General features: G+C 40.3%; 1 protein-coding gene across 1 annotated transcript in view; it reads right to left on the bottom strand.

Annotated features, from left to right (window-relative positions):
- The window catches only part of LOC121951252 (cadherin-18-like), a 106,386-nt gene extending 90,333 nt beyond the window's left edge, over positions 1-16,053 (bottom strand). Inside the window, exon 1 of the mRNA XM_042497517.1 lies at positions 15,126-16,053. Within this exon, the coding sequence (XP_042353451.1) occupies positions 15,126-15,998 (873 nt within the window). The 5' untranslated portion in view covers positions 15,999-16,053. The remainder of the gene's footprint in view (positions 1-15,125) is intronic.
- Between the last annotated feature and the right edge of the window lie 403 nt (positions 16,054-16,456).

The raw sequence follows: 16,456 nt of genomic DNA, 5'->3' as shown, positions 1-16,456 counted from the left end.
GCCTGCCACATATCTTTAGTACTGTTGCTGTTGAGGTCTCTCTCCAGTCTCTGCTGATGTCTACTCTTAGCCTGCTTGATGCCAGCTCTCAGTCATGCTCTGGTGATGATATATGCCTCTTTGTGCCCTGACTGAAAGGCAGCATTTTGTGCTCTGAGAAGAGCCTTCACCTCCCCATTCATACAGGCTTTCTGGTTGGAGATTGATCTCACCTTCTTTGTGATCACCACGTCATCAACACATTTGCTGATATATGATGTCACAGAAGATGCATATTCTTCAAGACTGATGTTATTATGTGGCAGCATCTTTGAACATCTGCCAATCTGTGCTCTCAAAACAGTCTTGTAGAGCTGCTGTGGCTTCATCTGTCCACACTTTAACAGTTTCAACTGTTGGTTAACAAAAGTCTTGCACAGTGAGAAGTCTTATTAACTGGTAAGAAGGATCAAAGACTCTTGACTGGCAAGACAGCAGAGAATCACAATCAGCTTTACGGACCAAGTCTGTGTAAACAGACAATGAATTTGACTCCAGTGTTTTCATTTTTCACAAGATATACATATAAATAAATGTAACAGCCAAGAACAGTTTTGTTGACAAAAACTATGACATAAATTATCTGTCAACAACCCTATTATTTATGCTGGCAGATCCACATGCAATGTGCACAGAAGCATCAGATAATAACGCTGCCAGCAACTGCATAACATAAGGCATGTGCAGAGTTTGCTTCCTGAGTGGATGTGTGCGTGTTTCTTTCTAGACCTTACCATGTGCCTCTTTTGCCAAAACCTAACCATCCGTGACTTTGGCGCCTAATCCTAAACAGGTCGCGCTGTTGTATGAACACAAGGACCACAGTGCTTCATCCCACCACTTGTGCATTTGTTGACATCATGGTAACAGGCTGTGTCATCCCACCATGATGTCATCTTACCATGTGCATTTGTTGACATCACTGTAAGGGAATCCTGGAGCATAAACAGCTGATGCAGGAGGATGCCTAAAGTCATAGGTTGATGCAGAAGTGTCCTGACAGAGCGGCACCATGTGACAAGTTCAGAGTGAGAACATATTGGTATTCTGTATTCTTTGTTTTTGTAATCTGCACATTTTTTGGGGTGGACTATCCTGCATTAATAAATAAGCCATGTTGGCTTTTTGCTCATGGAGCTTTTGTTTCACTTTGAAGTGGCGAGTGAGGCTGTAGTAAGCTATGTACTGGTCTCCTCTGCTCTCTTCTCAGAGCAGGGTGGAGAAACACCATGTGTCATATCTGACAGCAAACCAGGACACTCACACTGAGCTGAAATAAAATGAGTGCTCATAACTACTGTAAATAATGTCAATAAACAGTCTCATACTGGGTTTTCATTTATGGTGTGTGGTATTTTGGGGTGGCAGCTGCTGCTTACCTGCTGCTCTTAACTTCAGCATTGAGGAGAGACAGACAGCTTAGTGGAGCAGCGGTGATGAAGGCTGCGCTCAGTGTTGTTGAAATTGAAACACCTGTTTGTCAGCTGATATAAAACTAAGGATCGGATAGTCTATAAGCTAAATGTTCCTGATCCCAATAATTTAAAAAATGCCTTGATGGGCTGATCCAATGTTTGAGATCATCTCTAATGCAGAAAGAAAGAGCTGAAAACTGAACAAATAAACCAAAAGAGAAAAAAAATGCCACAGAGTGCAACACCAAGGCTGCCATCACTTGTACTCACTTTATTAACAATGCTTCAATCTTAAAACCTTCATTGGATTAAATGTCATGTGATTAAGGTTTGAGTTAGAAGTGCGTAATTTTTTGAATATAAAGCTGTGATAACAAATTGAAATATGTGCTCTGCCTAAGTGCTTTCATAACCACCAACAGCCTGCACCCTGAGCAATCACATGCAGAGTGCATGAGACTTGTGTCTGTGTCGCAAAGCAACAGAACTTAAGTTCATTTGTTCAGTCACATGAAAAAACAACACAATATTCAGTCTTATGAACACATTAAAGCCAGGAAGAATAATGTTTATCCCTGTTCTTGTCCAACATAACTCAAGCATTCATGACAGGGATGCTGCAGCTGTACCAAGACCACTGTTTTAGAAAGAAAAGAAAAGAAAAGAACAAAAAACATTTAAAAAAACCTTAGGAGAGGTACTGAGTTCAGGTGAAGATGAATCTTATGTAAGTCTAATTTTAATTCAAATATTTGTACATTAGCAGGAATGCAGCATAATATGAAAGTAAAAATAGTGCTGTCTTTGTATAAATATGAAACTATAATAAAAATATGACTGTGGCTATAATGAAAAAAAAAGTACAGTTGATGGACAGGCAAAGTCTGTACCCAATAAAGGTCTGAGGAAGGTGTTAAGTGTGAGCAGGAATTATTGGTCTCTTCACAGGATTATCAGTCAGGACAAAGAGCAGCACCTTAAGACCCATGTTCAACTCTTTTAAGTTATCACAGCAGCAATCATTTTATCAATAACTACAAAAAACTGAGGGGTAAAATTACACCATTTACAGTACAAAGTAATCTGCCACTAATTTCATAGCTAACTCTAAGTGGTGACATTGCATCACACTGAAGCCAGAGTTGAGTCAGGGTTAACTCTTTTGCTGATGATCCTGTATTTTTTCATCGAAGCCCTCTGTACAGCCCTACTATGTAAATGCAGTGACTTCAGTGAAATGGCTGACAGGGCTGCAGCACCAAGGTCTTAAAACAAAGTTTTAAAAATAAAAAAAAACAAAAAAAAGTTTCTCAAAGGGGATGACTCTGTGACACCAAACCTTTGGAATACAATGGCATGAGCCTGCTTCGACACAATCCTGTAACAGTGAAGCTAAGAGGGCAATTCTCTCAAACTCTCTCTGTATTCGCTCATTTTAGGCAGCTTATCTAGTTATGTTCTGTTTTTCTTAAGTAATGGTTATTTTCATGTTAAAATCTTTTAATAATTTAGTAATTAGTTTTAGCTTTTACATCTTTTCTCTTTACTCTTTTATTGTTTATCTGTATACATTATTATTTTTTATATTTTATTGTTGCCCTGTTGTATGAAATGTGCTATACAGATTAAGCTGCCTTGTATTGCCTTGTGACATACACTGCCCCTGTATCCCACTGGAGCATCATATGTGTATTAATCTGTCATTTAAAATAGTCCTCAATAAATGCAGCATTTCCTCTTGTTCAAGTTATGTTTTTTAAAAATCACAGAGCCATTGGTAAGATCTGTCTCTGGGGGCTGAGTGCACAGATAATCACATATGTACCATCAATAAACTGTACTTCAGTTTGCTTTGTTAGACAACTTTGTGATCACAAAATAGTGATTTGATCGTCTCACTGCAGCAAATTACTGCTCGCCTTTGCTCTCATCACTATTTTCTGCTCTACAAAACTAGATAAGTTCAGCTGTATTAAAAACCATAACTTTACAAAGTCACCAGACTTCTAAAATCTGAGTGTTTACCAAGCAAAGGAACGCAAGGAGGAAGATATTTTACCAAAGTTCAGGTGTCTTTGCTTCAACTCTCATTTCTACTTCCAATATTGCCTCAGCTTTTCTCTGTGCTCCTCTGTCCTCTGTGCCAGTCTTTACTAACCTCACCTCACATGTGCTTTTCTACCGCCTCCCTCCGAGCAGAATAGCGCTTTCCATCAGTCAAGGTTGATGCACACTGGGAGTTTCTGTGTGTGTGTTTGTGTATGCATGCAAGTGTTTTCAAAGTGGGTACCAGGCCTGCACTTCAACCTCTCTGCTGTTATGCTCAGAGCAGTCAATAGAAAGCTAGCTTCATCACAGTGAGAAAAAAACGTAGCTCAGCTGTCACAGCACCCTACAAAACAATGACTCAGTGTGCCCCAGGGAGCTGTGTGCGTTTGTGTGTGTGTGTGTGTGTGTGTGTGTGTGTGTGTGTGTGTATATATATATACACTGTGTGTATACACTGTGTGTATTTGTGCTTTTTTGCACATTTGCTTCCACCTTCAGCAGCCGACCCCACAACATGACCCTCACGAAATAACACACACACATTCAAAGATACACACGCTGAAACCCCAGGGTCAAGTCCTCACCTTTATATAGAGTGCAGTGTCAATGTCATGCAACGTCACTGTCAGAGCAGATTAGATCAGCCTTGTTGGCTTTATGCATCCCAACCGACCGCTGGCCACTCTAGTAACCACATGATGTACACGCACACACGTGCACGCGCGCGCGCGCACACACACACACACACACACACACAGAGTTAGAAGTACTCTTATGTGATAATAATCCTCCTGCTCAACAGTCTAAACAGTCTCAATGTTCCCTCCACCTCTGAGATTATGTATAGGTAGAAAAATAAGTAAATATCAAATATAACACCAGTTACTGTGTGATGACTGCAGTTCAATGCCATTAGTTGAGACACTGTAACACCACTTGCTGAGATAGAGTCTGTGAATACCTGTCAGAAAGCAAGCACAAATCTGTGGCTGACCAGTCGAGCTTCTGTCACTCCATGTTGTGAGAGCACAGATGCAAACTTAACCAAACTTGAAACTAGAATTACCACCTTGCAGTTTGATGCTGCCACCAGTAGTTACATTTCTGATTTACATCCATGACTGTGGAAACAGAATTCAGTATCTGACCAAATGTCTCCTCTTCTGTTCCTGAGATATGATGTAATGGCCAGCCAAGTGTTTTGTAGAAGATTATGTCACAGTGAAGTTGACCTTTGAACTTTTGGCAGTCTTCGGCACTGCGGCCTTGTGCCTACAACTGAATCATAGCCGTGAATATACTTTCCTAAATTTAATCCCAGCTGTGGAATTTTTTGTGTGTACGAGAATTTTAGTATCATCACACACACACACACACACACGCAATCACATCTAATGCAAACATACAGTGTGTGAGGGAGGGAGCGCATCATTAAACAGCAAACAGAAAGCAGCTGGCAGGCGCAGAGGAAATGCTCACTGGCAGTGCATTCACCTTAGTGACCAGGTTACTCAGAGAATCTCTCAGCTTGTTTACGTGCACTGTAGAAACTCTGTTACTAGAAAAAACATGTTATATCACAGGTCAGTCACAACATTTCTCGTGGTCCTGGACCATGGCAACTGTTCTAGAATTAGCCACTTCCTGAAGGTGCAGGGAGCACAGATACAGACAGACCAACCTACAGACAGACAGACAGACAGACAGCACGGCTCTTCCTTACACGTAAACTGAACTGACAGTTAAATGCTCAGTGGTGAAAACGGACTTACAGACTGCTCTGTGTAAGTTTTAGTGAATCTCTTAAATCCAAGGATTCTCTCTCCTTCCATCCACCTGCACTGCTCTAACTTTCAGCACTTATTAGCCATTTAGAATTGTGGTTATACATGAAGTTTAGCGAAAGTTCAGTCAGGAAGCACTTCCATTATGCTTCATTCATTTACAGTTCTCTCTCTATCTCTCCCCCCTGCTCCTTCCAATCAGCTGATCATGCGCGTTGGCTCTTCCAGTTAACCAATTGAATTTTGCCAGTCTCTATCAGCCATGTTGCCGCTGTCAAACTTTAAATCTGTTCTCATCTCTGCTTCTGTCAGCTGTCATTTTAGACTGAATCCTCACACTCTCCTTCAGCCCATTCATCTCCAGTCTTCCTATCAAGAGTCCAGGACGAGCTCATCAAAAGCCCACTCCTCTTCCCACCCACATCCTCAGCTCTCAATTTATTTAACCTTTTCAAAACCTGGAGTGACATTGCTTTTCTTGTGCTGCATTCATACACCTATTGTAAGCAACTTTTGAACACTGAGCATATTGGGTAACATATTAAAAAAAGGCTAGGGAAAAAAGGAAAAAGTTAGGAAAAAACTATGTTTATAATGATCATAATTAAATATTTAATATCTTAAAGAATTATTTTATTTTTTCTTGTTTCTTTATTTATTTATTTTTCCAGTGATTGACTTATATATATATATATATATTCCACAGCAGCTTTTAAACTGCTGAGCTGTTTCCTATTCTACTACAGCTTCACCATCCTTAAATATATGACATCACAATGGGGTCTTAATGCCAAAAATCTTCTGTATTTATGTCAACGCTTGTTTTCACTCAGAATAAGTCTTTCTTGATGGAATATACATGGCAAGTCTGCCATATCTGTGCTCTCCGGGAGAAATCTGGGAAGTCAGATTTCTCTGATCCTGTACCTCAATTATGGTAACATCTAATTTATGGAGACATTTAAGAAACCAGAGTTCTGGAGAAAGCTGACAGAGTTCGTACAGAGTTTGAATTACGGGGGAGCTGAGGGAAGCTCGGCATATGTCGCTCGAAGCAAGGTGGCCAAGTATGGATCTTGTCCTGCAGCAGCTGCTTTCTGCATGAGACTTTTGGCTGTTTTAATGGCTGACTCCACCTTCCCATTACTCTGTGGGTATCCAGGCGAAGATGTGCTATGTTCGAATTCCCACAGCGTGCTGAATCACTGAAACTCTTGCAATGTGTACTGTGCTCCATTATAAGAAAACGACTACATCTGGAATCCCTTGTCGTGCAAAGTGAGCCTTTAACTTTCTTATCACAGTACTACTCCTCATGTGTGTGGTAGAAGATCAATCTCCCAAAAATTGGAATAGTAATCCACAGTTATCAGGTAATCTTTGTTGTGAAAGGAAAATAGACCAGTTCCCACCTTGGCCCAGGGTTTCTATGTCATATCATGTGAATGTAGTGTCTGTTTTGTAAAGGAAAAAGTTAGGAAAAAACTATGTTTATAATGATCATAATTAAATATTTAATATCTTAAAGAATTATTTTATTTTTTCTTGTTTCTTTATTTATTTATTTTTCCAGTGATTGACTTATATATATATATATATATTCCACAGCAGCTTTTAAACTGCTGAGCTGTTTCCTATTCTACTACAGCTTCACCATCCTTAAATATATGACATCACAATGGGGTCTTAATGCCAAAAATCTTCTGTATTTATGTCAACGCTTGTTTTCACTCAGAATAAGTCTTTCTTGATGGAATATACATGGCAAGTCTGCCACATCTGTGCTCTCCGGGAGAAATCTGGGAAGTCAGATTTCTCTGATCCTGTACCTCAATTATGGTAACATCTAATTTATGAGACATTTAAGAAACCAGAGTTCTGGAGAAAGCTGACAGAGTTCGTACAGAGTTTGAATTACGGGGGAGCTGAGGGAAGCTCGGCATATGTCGCTCGAAGCAAGGTGGCCAAGTATGGATCTTGTCCTGCAGCAGCTGCTTTCTGCATGAGACTTTTGGCTGTTTTAATGGCTGACTCCACCTTCCCATTACTCTGTGGGTATCCAGGCGAACGTGCGCACGTGTGTGTGCGTGTGTAGGTGTGTGTGTGTGTGTCGAATGTCTACTGTATATAGACATAACAAAAAAACAAAAAAAAAAAAACAAAACAAAAAGGGAGATATGCAGGAGAAATGAAGCTCTGTTTCTGTTTGGATTTGTGATGCTGAGACTTTTTCAGATGGGATATATGTGTAGCATTGTCAAATATGTTGTTAATATCCTGTGCAGCCTGATTCAGGCCATTGTTACTGTGGGGATATGATGTGGAAAGAAAGTAGTCTAATCGAGATTTAATTGTTTGACGTCTGATTTGCTTTCTGGTAGTTGTCTGTGCTATTATTTGTTCATCTGTACGGTTGTTTTGTGTAGTTCAATTTACTGGGCTCCATTACATGAGGGTTTGTTATTGTCTTTTTAATGGAGGGTATAATTTTATTATGATCAGATAAGGGTGTTAGGGGGCTGACTGCGAATGCTCTCAGATAGAAGGGGTTCTAGGTTTGTAATGCTATAATAATAATTAATTAATTAATAATTAATTAATAATTGCCAAGAGGAGAGCTGAGTCCCCTCAAAGCCGTCCGTTAACTATGTACAGACCCAGCACTTGACATAGCTGCAATAGTTGTTGCCAACGTTTGTTGACAGTTTTGTCAAAGTTGTTCCTGTGGGGATGTGAAGGCAGGGGGATGCTGATCTGGTCAGTTATATGTTTGTCTCCCTGTGGGTTAATACAGAAGAATCTGCTTCTATAGCAGTTCTGGCATTAAGCTCCCCACAGAGCAGTAAATTTCCTTGGGCCTGGTAGTGACTGATCTCATCTTTAAGAATGAAGAAACAATTTTCATTCTAATAAGGGGATTCTGATGGGGGAATATATGCATACATATATATGTATGTGTGTGTGTGTGTGTGTGTGTGTGTGTTTAACCATCAGCCTTATGGCTCTCTAATAGATAAACTCTGTGACTAGCAGATACACTGAGATGTATCTTGCTAGTAACATATCTCTGCCTGGTACATAAACCACACTGATATTGTACAAATGTAGTCTGAGTAGCATCCACTGAAGTCTCTTTGGTGCGCTAAGTAGAGTTTTTTTGTGAATGTTTTCCAGTGGCTTATGGTCACTCTGAGCTGTCACGTCTACCATAAGTATACTTATGAAACTTTTCAGTCCCAAATACTATTGTGTTACATGCTGTTGTGTTTTGCATTGCTATTTTCTCTGGCATGCTTCAACTGTATGTGTGCGCGCGCGCGTGTGTGTGTGTGTGTGTGTGTGTGTGTGTGTGTGCTTCTCTTTGTTCCACAGTGCAGCTCACTAGTAATCAGGGCCTGATCACTCTGATTGAGAGCAGCTGTGGGCTGTGGGCAGAATCTATATAAGTGGCTGCATGTCCTGCTCTCTGTCTTCCTGCAACCAAGACACTTATTTGTTGTGTTGAGTATCATTTTTTGCAAATAAATATTTTTCTTTCTGCAATCAGCCCGGTGTCTGTGTCCTTGTATGTTGTGGCATTTGAGCCAGTCGTAACAATTGCCAAACATTCTTTTTCTATCTGGGCATAGCCCCTCTCTGTAGGTGTGAGTGCTCTACTTCCAAAAGCAACTGGTTTGCCCCCTTGAGTCAAAGCTGCTCCTAATCCTGTCTCTGATTCATCACATTGCAGTCAGTTCCTCATCCTAATTGAAGTACTTCAGTACAGGTGCATTAGTTAATTTGTCTTTCAGTTTTGAAATGCTGCTTCATGTCCATCAGTCCAGTCCCACATGTTTTTTTTGTGTGTGAGTTGTCACAGAGTCTCACACTCATCTGACAGATGGTCATAAAATTTGGACAGGTAGTTTACAATACCTACCGCTCTCTGTACACCTTTGACATCTGTAGGCCTTGGTAGCTCCCTGACTGCTCTCACTTACTCTGGCTCTATTCACAGTCCTTCCGCTGTCAGCAGATGTCCAATGCAGGGTACCAAATGTTGTCTGGTCAAAGTTCCTCAGTTTCTCATCGTGATCTGTTAATCCCTCCTCCCGTGTTGCCCCTTCACCTGTGATCAAGATGTCACTTACTACAGGTAAGCCCTCTAGTCCTGCATGAGTTTCGTCTGAAAAACTGGTGTTGGGCTTATTCCCATTGGCATCCTGAGCCACCGAAATCGGCCAAATGGGGTGGCAAATGTGGTGGCAAATGTGGTGAGGTAGCTTGACTGTTCCTTTAATTTAACATGCCAGAAACCTTAGCTGTGTTCGAAATCATCCACTCATTCACTCACTCCCTATCTACTACATCGTGTATATGATGTAGTGAACTACATCATATACACGATGTAGGGAACGACGACGGGAGGAGAATTCGGACACTACACGGTAATTTCCTGAACGTGGTTGCGTCAGCAGATGCGCCATGGTTATTCAACTATAAATACCATCATACTAAAAAATACAAATGTAATGTTCAATCAGGAATGACAAATATGAATTCTGAAATTTCTTTTATTGATGAATATGCACCACTAGAATATATCCCATCCATGCAGGGCCGCATTTCTGCGGCCGGAGAAGGGCCTGATGAAGATGTTGAGAAGCTTATTAAGCTTCTCAACATCTTCATCAGTCCCTTGGAACAAGAAACAGAAAAGCATTTATTTTTCTCACACACCGCCAATTGGGAAAAGAGAACAAAACGCTATGATCAGATGTGAGCGGGTGTGCGGGTGTCTGCTCCAGCTAGAGCTGCAACTATCGGCAAGCCCTAGCATTAGCCTTAGCGTTAGCGTTAGCGTTAGCTCGCAGATACAAATAAAAAAAAACGGATGCTTCTCCACCAACAAATCCACTCGTTATGACAATTCGCAACTCTTAAAAGGCATAAAACCACGCCGCTAAAGTATTACACACATCAAATGTGTATATTGTTATGTTACTTAAATTTATATACAAAAGCGGCGGTTGGTGCAGCGGCCATCGTCTCCTTCTTCTCCTCTTCCAAAACACGACCGCATTGCATTGTGGGATACGGAGCACAAAGTAGTGTACATTGCTTGTTCACTCAATTTTGCGGTGCATTGTGGGTGTTTTCTCATCCACTACATAGTGGATGAAATTACACTAAATAAAACTAGAAAAAAAAAACTCTACAAAATGGCGAACACACTATATAGCGCACTACATCCGTGATAGGGGGTGATTTCGAACACAGCTCATGTTTTACATCATGAACTGAAATTACTTGCCTTTGACAGGCCGGGTTGAATGTCATCAATGATAGGGAGGGGGAGGGGTTTAGTGGTTTTGGGTCTATGCAGATCCTTGGTCTCCCATTCGGTTTTGTCACAATGACCATGCTTCTTATCCAGTCAATGCCATACTCCACTGGTGCAATGATCTCTCTTTTCTGAAGATCTTTGAGTTCTTCTCTTAAAGGCGTCAACATAGCTACGGGCACTCTATGTTTCGGCAGTTTCACTAATGGTACATTTTTGTCTATTTCTATGCGATATTCACCCCCCAAACAGCCATCACTGGTGAACACATCTTCGAACTCTGTTTTTATTTTCTCCATTGTTATTTCTTCACTTTTAACATCTGAACTCAAAGTCTTTTCTCGCTATACTGTCAATGGCCTGAGTATTCTCATACTGTACTTTAATCAACTTCATGGCTTTACTGGCCTTTCGCCCCAGTAATGGAATTCTGTCACTGTGTTCCACTACCTGACACTCAAGTCTATACAGTTTGTTGTTTCTGGGGTTTCTGACTTTTACTTTACATTTACCAGTTATGGTCAAAATGTCCTCATATTGTCTGTGATAACATGCACTGGTTTACTTTTCCTGTGGCTCTCTGCATTTTGTCTTGTTTCGCTCATGTGTCCTGCCACAAAAAATTGGAGCTGATTTCATTCTCTTTGCTTTTCTTTACAGTTTGTTTTAGTACATGGACTTCCTCTACTGCCCTTCTTTGTAGTGTCTTGTTGTCTTTGGACAGCTCTGCAGCATATATTCAGACTTTTTTCTAGTGTGAGGCCCTCTTCTCTAAGCAATCTCTCTCCCATTGTGGAGCTATTTGTGCCACACACAATTCTATCTCTAATGAGATTGTCTATAATGTCTCCAAAATTGCAGGTACTGGCCAACATTTTTAAGCCTGTGACATATTTGTCAACATTTTCATCTAATCCTTGATTTCTCATGAAAAATCTGTACCTCTCAACAGTTTCATTTACTTTCGGTTACAATCTTAATCAAATAGCACCATCTAATGATGTCACTCTGACAAGTGACAATGCATTGACAAGGAGAAGAGTGTTAGTGTGTATTTTTATGACTATGCATCCTCCATAGTTAGTTTGAGACTCTATGTCTACCTTAAGTAAAGCGTTACCTATATATGGGGAAGTCTTGGACCCTGGAAGTTATGCTGGACCATGGATACCTGAGCTGGACCAGTGCCAGTAAATTTAGCAACACAAATACATGCCTCATTCCTCAAAAGAAGTCTCGTACCTGACATGTTAGTAATTGATACCTACCATCTACATCACAGAATTGTATAAATACTACTGCCTTCCTATGTGATCAGTGTCAGTCAGTTGTTCATGATCTGTGTCAGTTAGTCAACGTTTAGTCTTGAATCTGTCTGGGCCATCATCTTTGTTTTACTTGTCCTCATTTGTAGTCTTCATTTTAGTTCATCTTTGTACTCATCTTCATTTATGTTGTTCTCATTTATTGTACTCATGTTTGTTGTAATTGTAATTTTAATTATATACTCATACTTTTACTCATATTAAACGTGTGAAGCTTGAAGCTTCAACAGGTGTCTCCATCCTTTAGAAGTCATGACAGAAAACTCTACTATCAAACAGTAAAACTCACTGTTCTCCTTGCCAATGCGCTGTGTCATGTCAGAGTGCTCAAGAGTTCTTGTCCACTCTCTCCTATGAGCTAATAAGACCGCTTGACTCTAGTGCTTTCATCTCCATCGGGTATGATGAGGTCTGTATACAAAGTAAATTCCTTTTTCCAAGTCTTTGCTAAGTTGTTGGAGTCTAACACCAGTATCAGTGGAGGTTTAAGCCCTTCCATCCGAACATAGTTTCTCTCACCGCTCACCTGTTGCGGTCCATTAGCCCCATGGCTCCTTGTGGCTAACACGCTGGCTAATAGCTCTCTTCTTTAGGCCATAGTGCGCAAAATTTCAATCCACTGCCACCACGTTTCATTCTGTTCTGTTCTTACTTTACAGAATGGACAGTTAAAGCATTTCATTTTGCTTACAGGTTTCTTTATTTAATCAACATGTTGAACATTAACATGTGCTATCAATCCTATTGCTACAACTACCCCCTCTTCCTGAGGCTAATTAGCCTGTGTGTTCCCTGTTTTCTGTTCAAGCTAATCTTTGTACCTCCTCATCTAGCTTTCCAGTCATTATCTTCTGGGTTTACTTCTGTTGGTATCAGATCTTGTTTTTGACTCTGTCTTAGAATAGTGAATTTTGGATACCTCAGCTATTTTTTGGACTGTTTACCGAAACCCGTATTGTCAACTAAAGACCCTTCTCTGCTTTGTATTTTTTGTGTGTGTTGAGATGTCTTTTGTAGCAGTTTCACATAACAATCTATGAAGCATCCAGATAGTGGCATTTAAATGGAGCCACCTGCGATAAACAACCACCTTTCAATTAATCAGTTTAATGTGTGCCTGTATTTAAATCATGTAGAAAGGATCTTTCTCAGCCACAGCACAGCTTCTGATGGATAGTGCAATCTGAAATCTAAAATCCAAGATGGTGACCTGGTGCAAAAACTTATCGTTGAGAAATGTTTGAATCAGGTTTAAGAGGTATTATTTGTTTCTGAGGTTTGTATCGTGAAAGCGTGCACCACACAGATGAAAATTTAAGCATTGGTGATTGTTCCTCTGATTAAATGTGCTCAGCCATGTTATCACAGACAGGTTCTACAGTATGCAGCTGTTTAAACCTGGATTAGCAGCCCGTAAGACCTCTTGTACCACTCAAGAACATAACTGAACATACACACTGTGGGCAGTCTAAAAATCAGTTTGTTAGCAACTTCATGACACATATTACAATGGAGGGTTTTTTGTCTTGTATGCAATGGCTGTAAAAAGACTGACATTTTAAAGAATTAGCATTCAGTGTAAGCACCACACATGCTTTGTTTTTTTTTTTTTGTTTGTTTTTTTTTTGCTGTTGTTGGTGTTTTTTTTACATTTATATTCATAGTGTCCTCAGATTCACACAGAAAGAGTCTTCCTTAGGTTGGTTATGCAGGAGAGAAGGTTTAGCAGTCTGCTGCGGATTGCTCCTCTCAGCTCACTGTTGCTCAGTCACTGTTTTCCTCCTGAAGAATATTCAACTTTTTTCTCCTCCACCTGCAGCTTTGCAGTTAGTTGCATCCTCAAATGAAGTTCTATCACTTAAAAATGTCTAAAATATAACAATAAAACTGAAGGTTAGTAGTTTCTAACACCTGGACCACACTGCCTGCATGAGGAGTAAGTGCTTTGTTCAGACAATGTTTCTGCCTCAGAACTATCTGTTGCTGTGAGTATTTCCACGTCAAACTCATACGCCACCTATTTGTGGAGCTGTGCAAGCCACTGCATTGTCAACAACACGGTGCTTCAAATATTTCACAATAAACCTTGTGTTTACAACTGAAGGGATACTCTTGACAAAAACTTTGTCAAAGGGCTTTTATTTTGAAACAAAATCAGGAAGTGTTGAGTTCATAAGTATTTATATTTTTCATGTCTGTGACAGATAAAGACATTAAAACTGTAGTAAAAGGCTGGTATTAGGTAAATGTGACTATCAACACATAATTTTCACGACCTATGTTTGCTAAAAACTGTGCACATCTCATAGAAAAGATTGCAAGACTCCGAATCTTAATATTCCACACCTGAGCAGCAGCTGTGCTGAGCCTGAGCAGTGCTGCTCACTTGAGCAGTGTGACTCCTCTAACCTGGAAACATGGGCACTGAAACCAAAAAGAAAGAGTCTGTGACACACACGGGCATTGTGTGTCCTGGGCATAAGGGATGTAGGGGTCTGTTTGTGGGGACACTCACAACTACATCTAATAAGCCATACATGTAAAACATAGAGACATTATTAACAAACTGATAGCAGAAAAAAAACCCAAAACAACTGCAGTTCATCTGGTTTTGGCTACCTGCTAAAACACATAACTCTGAATTTTTTTCGGTTTTGAGTGTCCAATCACCATGGCATGATTTTTACAATCAGGTTTATTATGGAAATGCTGTTACTAATAATTTAGTCAGCTAATTATTGTACTTGAAGTACAGATTTTCCATAAATGGTTGGCTACTACATTAATCAACTTTCCACATATTTTGATTATTACATAGTATTAGTATGATGCTTGACTCATGTACAAAGAAATCACCTCACATGAAATTTGGGATACCCAGAAGCTACGTTTTAACTACTCACAGTCTGTTAATTGTGTGGACTGACAAATTAAGAAAATGAATACAAAATAAAATTGCATTAAACAAGCACCAGCAAGTGCATGCTCTTTAAACAACACATGTTCAGAAAAGACTAAAAGTGGATTAGGAAAAAACAAAGTGGATTTTATAGATCTGTGAACTGCACTGGAAGCAAAACAAGAAAGGCATGCGTTTTCTGTTTTTGTGTTTCACTACCAAAGATCACCTTAATCACACTCTGAACCAGGCATTTCAGACTTTCATTTATTTTAAATAAAGATATCTTACCTTTCCAACATACTGAGGTTCAGGTCCGATGTGTTCCTCCAGAACAAAGAACTGGTTCCAGATCCAGCCTCTCTTGGGTCGATGCCTGGAATCCTTGTTTGTCTCCAGCAACTTGTTCCTATTCCTCTGTCCTCTGATGAATGCTCTTGGATTTGGGTTGGTGATGTTAGAGTCAGATTTGGGATTTATTTGCGAAGGTGGAAATCTGTACTGGGATTTAGGAATGGATAGTGAAGCTGCGCTGGCATCGTTATATGCGCTGGGGTTAACTGTGCCAGCTGAGTCAGACGTTTGATTAGGACTAGGCAGTGAAGATAAGTTAGTCTTGGGGACTGACTCTGGATTGGTCTTAGGCCCGGTCACTACCTGAGAGCTGGAGAATGCTTTGGGCTGTAGCTGCGACATTGACCCAAGCATTGGTTTTGGATGGCTTTTGGAATTGATTTTTGAAGATTCCTGGGGATAGGCATTTCTCACCCCTTGATAGGAATTTGTTTTGTATGCCAATTCTTGCCTTGAATTAGAACTCTGTTTAGGCGTATGCCGTTGCTTAAGTTTACTGTTTGAGCTTGATGTGGCCAGGGAGATTGCCGATGGAAAGTTTGTATTGGCCCTATGGTTGTTGGGCAGACCAGACATGGTGTCAAGTCCAGGTTTCAGCTGAAACTTGCTCAAGAGGTTCTTGCTGGAGCTCAGGATCTGTCTATGTTTTTCAGGACTGGAGCTTGGTAATGACGTTGGTTTAGAGCTGTGGTTGGGGTAAGTTTGTGGGCCAAGATTGACCTGTGTTCCATAACAACTCTGGGAAACAAGGCATAGGAGGACCACCACAGGAAAAAGGCAGGAAAGAGCCACGCCGGCTGGAATTGTCATTGTAAAGGAAGAACAGCCTCGAAATGTCTTCCCCTATCACTTCAAATGTGTCACACCACTGTGGGCATACACCAACACTCATAAACACCCAAAAGTACACTCAAACACACAGATGCATGGTCACTTTCACAGCGCTGGACAGCCAGGAGTGCCCACATGGTGCAGTCCGAAGAATAATTCCATACAGTTCCTCCAAAAAAATAAAAAAGAACTCCATAATATGGTTCAAGATGTTAAACTTTGTGCAGTCATGAGATGTACCTTAATTTGATGGTTTGTTGACATTGTTCCACCAGCTGAGAACCATTTCAATTCAAAGCACTAGCAACACCACTACATCTAAAATTAGAATGCAAGCGGGTTCAGTTGATCAATTTACTTGTAGTAAAGTCCATGGCAAACTTTTGCTTTAAAACCTTCCTTTTTCGTCATGTTGAAAACAGAAAGTCACAAGGTGA

This window comes from Plectropomus leopardus, chromosome 12 (assembly GCF_008729295.1).
Source record: "Plectropomus leopardus isolate mb chromosome 12, YSFRI_Pleo_2.0, whole genome shotgun sequence".
NCBI classification, from domain to species: Eukaryota; Metazoa; Chordata; class Actinopteri; order Perciformes; family Serranidae; genus Plectropomus; species Plectropomus leopardus.
The sequence above is the reverse complement of the archived record's forward strand: the minus strand, read 5'-3'. Positions and strand labels throughout refer to the sequence as shown.